General features: G+C 54.9%; 1 protein-coding gene across 2 annotated transcripts in view; it reads left to right on the plus strand.

Moving 5' to 3' along the window:
* The window catches only part of MYOM3 (myomesin 3), a 49,244-nt gene extending 43,336 nt beyond the window's left edge, over positions 1-5,908 (plus strand). For both annotated transcript variants that reach the window (XM_078452209.2, XM_078452210.2), the window contains exons 31-37: positions 285-323; positions 567-675; positions 1,856-2,019; positions 2,252-2,288; positions 2,478-2,500; positions 3,230-3,285; positions 4,502-5,908. In XM_078452209.2, coding sequence (XP_078308335.2) covers positions 285-323; positions 567-675; positions 1,856-2,019; positions 2,252-2,288; positions 2,478-2,500; positions 3,230-3,285; positions 4,502-4,795 — 722 coding nt within the window. In that variant the 3' untranslated portion in view covers positions 4,796-5,908. The remainder of the gene's footprint in view (positions 1-284; positions 324-566; positions 676-1,855; positions 2,020-2,251; positions 2,289-2,477; positions 2,501-3,229; positions 3,286-4,501) is intronic.
* Positions 5,909-6,305: the final 397 nt, after the last annotated feature.

Below are 6,305 nucleotides of genomic sequence, written 5' to 3' on the forward strand. Positions count from 1 at the left end.
CCTCCACCCCCTACCGAGCCCTAGGCTCAGTCAACCATCAGGCTGGTTGACTCAGCCTCCAAGAAAATTGTCAGGCTGCCCTATTTGTCCTCCATCCGTGGTGCCCCCCTGTCCCATCAATCAGTGAGTGCCCCAGACCCAAGCCAGTGAGGGGACATCCTGTGGAGCTCCCTGTACCCTGAGCTGTTCATGAGGTCCACCAGGCTTTCCCGGGGACATGCCTACCCCTGGCACATCCCTCGAAGGACCCTATGTCAGCTGACCATCTCTCTGTCTCCCTCCAGCCCTGGATGCCATCTACACTGAGCTGGGCAGGATTGGTGGTAAGCAAGCCCCCCCCACCCTTTTTTCAGCCCTGTCCTGATGCCAAATAGCCTCCAACGCACCTCCAGCCAGCCTTGGCTGCCAGGCATGGGTTTAGTTTCCAACCTCAAAGATCGACATAGAAGTTCGTACCTCCTCACAATGCTGCATTTCCCCCGCCGCACGTGTAGAGCAGGGGGGGAGCGGGCTGGCACCCAGATATGCTGCCCAAAGGGCCTTGGCCTTCTCCTTTGCCTCCCCAGCCCTCTCTGCAACCCCGCTGAAAATCCAGGGGACCGAAGAGGGGATCCGGATCTTCAGCAAGGTCAAGTACTATAATATCCAGTACATGAAAACCACCTGGTTCCACAAGTAAGTTGGCCTTTCCCTGGAGCCCTAGCCCAGCTCTGGGAGTGGGGGAGTAGAGGGTGGGGGAGGACAGACGGCATCTGTCCCAGAGCCCAATCCCACAGGGGTGGCAGAGACAGGGTCTCTCACTAGTCACGCTGTCCACAGAGAATCAGGGATAGGGAAGAGCAATGAAAGGTACAGAAGGGAGGTTCCCCAAGGAAGGTAGGAACCCTGGTGGTAAACCCATTTTTCTAGCACATCCATGGCCACAGAAGCATCATTGTCTTAGAGAAGCATCTTGGAAGGATGCAGAATGAGGGAGGACCAGATGGTCGGGCGGGTCACGGCGCCTTTGTGGGTCTTTGCAGCCTTAGCAAACTCAGGCAGCCAGGCTGAGGGGAGAGGTGCAGGCAGAGGGATGTGTGGGGCTGACAATGGACTGCGTGCCAGGGCCGGAAGGCAGGATGGGTAAGTTACCCACAGAAACTCAGCCGGGAGCTAAGGGACTGCAGACAGTTTGAGAGCATTATTTTCCCGGTGCTGCTTACCATTTGCATGCCTCAGCCTTGTGGAGCAGACATTGCTGCACTCGTCCTATGGAGAAGGCTAGACTGACTTGGTCAAGTTTGTCAAACGAGTTTGTCAAAGCCAAGGGCTCCTTTCCTAGCCAGAGTTTCTGAGCCCTGTGACCAGGTCCACAGGTGTCACTTCTGCAACACAACACTGAGGACATGGACCGGGCATCTCCAGGAATGAAATACAAGTAAAGAAGGGAAGGAGTCGATATGGTTTTTAAGGACTAGGGAAGGATGATGGTGGGAAGACACACTGGGAGGGTTTAAGCTGAGGAAAATGAAGAGGTGAGGAAGTGATCCCCGGGGGTGGAGGACGTGGGGATCACTGACCCCAGAGCCCCGTTTCTTTAAGGTCCCAGGCTGAAGGACACATCACAAATACAGACTCAGCACTGGAACATGGTTGATGTGCCATGAATTTGCTGAATGAATTTGCTGAATGAATGAATGAATGAATGAATGAATGATGGATGGTCAGCCCACAGATCTGGAAACAAAACCCCAGGAGAGGAGTTTGCAGGGGGTGGGGGGGGGGTGCCTGTAGACCCCTAGCCAGCCAACACTGACGAGCAGGGCAGCACTGACGGGCTGAGCCGTGTTCAACATTTCTTTGCCCTCATATCCAGAGAAAAACGCCTGGAGAGTGGTGATCGGGTGAGGGCTGGCACCACCCTGGATGAGATCTGGCTCCACATCCTGGACCCCAAGGACTCAGACAAGGGCAAATACACCCTGGAGATAGCCGCCGGGAAGGATACCCGGCAGCTCTCAACTGATCTCTCGGGACAAGGTGAGCTGTCCATCCGTCTGTCTGCAGAGAAACCTGTTTAGAAAATCCTGTGGTCTTTTGGGGGCAGGGGACTCCCATCTCGCCACCCAACCCTGGCACTGCCCCAAGAGAACACAGGGATGGGAAGACGGTGGAGGAACAGTCAGCGCTAAGCCCTGTAACCTGCAGGTCACAGGGACTGAGGCTCTGACGCTCCCCCCCACCCCCACCTCCCTCTCTTTCCTTCTGGCAGCTTTTGACGACGCCTTGGCTGAGCACCAGCGGCTGAAGTAAGTGCCCCCTGCATTTCTTGTGTGAACCATCGGCCCCTTGGGGTCTGGCATGAGCTGGGTACAGGACCCCTTCCTGGGAGCCTCAGCCAGCTGTGCCTTTCCCTCATCGCCCCCTCACCCCCACCCCGGGCAGGCCTGTCCTTTATCAAATGGAACTCAAGCCTTTTTCCCATTTCTGTTTTTCAGAGCCTTGGCCATCATTGAGAAGAGTAAGTCCAGTCGTATTTCTGTTATTTTCATGTCTGAGTTCGGGGCAGCTTCCCGTGAGTTCATGCCTCCTGGCAGGGCTCTGAGGTCCCAGCTCCCCATGGGGTCTGTGTGGCTGTGGGCGGCAGGGACACGACGACAGATGGATGGATAAGGGGTCCACGGACGCCTGATGTGTGGGTATGGACTGAGCAGGTGCAGCAGCCGGGGCCTGAAAGGCAGGGATAGACAGGAGGGAGGCTGGGCGGGCTTTCCGGGTGAGGGGTGAGGGCTGTGGAGGGGACGGCCTTAAAGCCGAAGCTGGTTCTGCCTGTTGGGGCACTGGGGCCTCCTGCAGCCCAGGACATAGCCCCAACCCCAGAGGGACGTGAATTGGCCTCTGAGCAGCAAGGATGCCACCACCAAGTCCACACACGTTACCTTCATCAGGTGACCCCGGCCCGTTCCTCCTCCCCAGTTCTGGAGGGGGAGGGGCACCTCTCTGTCACCTTCAGGCACCACCGGTCATAAGGGTGACTTCAAGTCAATAACAAAAGCACAGCGTGTCCCTATCTTCTGTTTGTGAAGGCAAAGAAACACGTAATACGGACTTAAAGATTTCTACCCGAAATGATGCAAATAGAGAAAAGAAACATTGCTTAAAAATAAAACCCCCACTCTGTGGAACCTGATCCCGGGAAGCAGCTGGCAGGAAAGCATTCATCACCGAGGGTCTCTCTTTTCCCTTCCAGATCGTGCCAAGGTGGTGAGGGGCCTGCCCGATGTAGCCACCATCATGGAAGATAAGGTACTGACCAACCCCCGCAGTCCCACGCTATGCCCCCTCTCATATCCGTTACAGATCTTGATACAAGGTAGCACCGTGGATTCAAGAGCCGAAGGAGCCGGATCCCCCCGAGTCTGGCCAAGTGACCACAGTCACTGGGCACGTGTAGTATAAGGAGAGACACTGAGCCTCGTGTCGGGCCCGTGGGGGTGCTCACCCCAGCTCTCTGGGTGGCCCTGGGCGTCACAGCCTTCTGTCAGTGAACTTCCGTTTCCGTAGGAGTTCTACTTGGTGATCCCTAAAAACCCCTCTAGACCCGAAAATACCCAAGTCTAGTGTTCTAGAAAATGATCGTTAACGTTTGCATGGTGCTTACTTTGTGCCAGGCACTATTCCGTTACGTGCACGTACTTCAGTCCGTTTAACCATCAAGGCAACCACATGAAACGGGATTATTCCTAGTCCCTCTTTGTAGCTGAGGAAACTGAAGCCCAGAGAGGTTAAGGGACTCTCCCAAGGTTACACGGCCCGAAGGGGCAGAGCTGAGATTCAGAATCTGCATGTGCCCAGCTCCCCACTGAGTGTTTGACTGTTAAACTGTAGCGCTCTGTGTTAGAGCTTGTTCAAGGAATTTCAGGGGCGCCTGGCTGAGTGAGCGTCCAATTCCCGATTCTGCCTCAGGTCATGGTCTCAAAGTTGAGACATCAAGCCCCACGCTGATTCATTCTCTCTCTCTCTCTCTCTCTCTCTCTCTCTCCCTCTCTCCCTCTCTCCCTCTCTCCCTCTCCCTCTCCCCCCCCAAAACAAATAAATCAACATTTAAAAACAAAAAGAAGTTTCAAAGCCAATTCATAAATCTTTGTATTAAAGCAGTATAGTCTTCTTTACATGGTAAAATCCTAACGGCAGATATGCAACAAAAAACAATAAAGCAAAATTCAGGCCAATCTGGGGCAGATTTGCTAGGGTAACAATGGTCTGAAATTCCAACAAGTAAATGTGCCTGTAGAAAACTTGAGGGATGAAGGATGCGGAATTAAAATACATTGCCTCTCCCATTTTACTGTTATCCTTTCGTGGGTCACAAGAGAACACATGTAATACATTTATCACCAAGAGAAACGTACTGGGAGCTCTCCGGGCGGGGGGGGGGGGGGGGGGGGGGTAGTGAAGATGAACGCCAAGTGTTAGTATGGGGAGGCCAGACTGAGTGTTCCCTTCCTGTGCTTTCCACCAGACCCTGTGCCTGACCTGTGTCATCTCGGGAGACCCCACCCCTGAAATCTCTTGGCTGAAGAACGACCAGCCTGTCACCTTCCTTGACCGCTACCACATGGAGGTGAAGGGGTCGGAGGTCACCATCACCATCGAAAGAGTCAACAGTGAGGACAGTGGGCGCTACGGCGTCTTCGTCAAGAACAAGTATGGCTCCGAGACGGGCCAGGTCACCATCAGCGTGTTTAAACATGGGGAGGAGGCCAAGGTGCTAGAGAAAATGAGAGAGCGTGTTCAGACACAGCCCGAGGCCTAGTGTGCATGGCCCGGGAGGGTCAACCAGTGGGTCACAGGCCCCTGGGCCGGGCAGGGGGGAAGGGGACAGGGTGGAACCCAGGACGGGGGGTGAGAGTGCAGTGGGTACGCTAAAGCGCAGAGGCCAAGACCTTGCTGGGGTCCCCAGGGGTCTCGGGGTAGCGAGATGGGCACTGGACTTGGAGTGGAGAATTACACACAAGACCCCACTCCAAGTCCAAAGTCGCCGTGCACCTTGCCTATCTCATCTGCTAAATGGGAACTCCTACTCCGAGGGATTGTTTATGAAAACGCTTTATGGTTGTCACAACCGGGGGCGTCTGTTGGCATCTGGTAGGTAGAGGCCAGGGACGCTACTAAACCACAGCCCCCCCCCCCCCCGACAGAATTATCAGACCCCAAAGGACAGTGGTGCCGAGGTTCATGAGTCCTGCCATAAACCCATAGGTCGCCACGTCCCCCCTTAGGGGTCTATAGTTTCAATTCACTGAAGTTCAACAGACACTCTTCTGAGGTCCCTATGTGCCAGGCTGAGAAGGTCCCTGGAAACACAAAGATCGTTGAGATGCAGGCCCTGCCCTCGAGGCTTTAGCCCAGCAGGAGAGACAGACCTGGATATAAAAGACTCCAGGACAAGGCAGAGAAGGATGACAAAACAGATCCAAAGAAAGTGCCCCCAGAGGTCAGAGGAGGGAGATAGGTGTTCGTCCCAGTGGGGGAAGGTGGGCTTTAAAACACCTTCACAGGACTAGCGGAATTGGAGTTGGACGCTGGAAAGTGAGTCCAATTTGGCCACGGTATTGAGAGGAGGACATTTCAGGGTGACGCTGCCTCGGTGGCCTTGGCCTCCAGGCTGGAGAGGTGGAGAACCTCGGGACCTCCTCCAGCTTGGGGCCTCTGCCTGGCGCGGCCCATACTGGTTGGCCTTGTCGGCTGGACCTCAGCACAGAGCCGGTGGTGTCGCCGCGCTCCAATCTCCTTCTTTTTTAAAAATGAGATTTGGAGGGAGTGGGGTTTATAAAATGATAGATGCTTGTCGTAATATTTTGGAAAAACCCTGAAAATGATAGAGGAGAAAATAAAAATCATCAACACTCCCAACAGCAGGAGAGAACTCCCGCCTCCGATTTCTGAAATGGCTTCGGAAGTTCAGGATGAAACGAATCACCCCTCCATCCACTACCTACACATGCACGCAGGGTGGCTTAACTTGTACCCCCCCCCAGAGGCTCGCGTTCCAGGCTCCGTGGTGCGGGTCAGCACGGGTGTTCGGCAAGGGGAGCCGGGGGGAACGGGGTGTGGGGGGAACGCGACTGTCCCTGGCTGGGAACGAGTATCGGGATTGTGCAGATCTTGGAGGCAAACACGCCCAGGCTTGAAACCACGGGCTCGCCGTGTGCCCTTGGGCGATTCTTTCCCTTCCTCGGGGCCTCTCTCTGCGTCCCATCTGTAACACGAGAAAGCCGAAAGATCATTTTTGAAGGCCTTACGGCTGACACTGAGAGTCGTAT

This window comes from Panthera onca, chromosome C1, assembly GCF_046562875.1.
Source record: "Panthera onca isolate mPanOnc1 chromosome C1, mPanOnc1 haplotype 2, whole genome shotgun sequence".
NCBI classification, from domain to species: Eukaryota; Metazoa; Chordata; class Mammalia; order Carnivora; family Felidae; genus Panthera; species Panthera onca.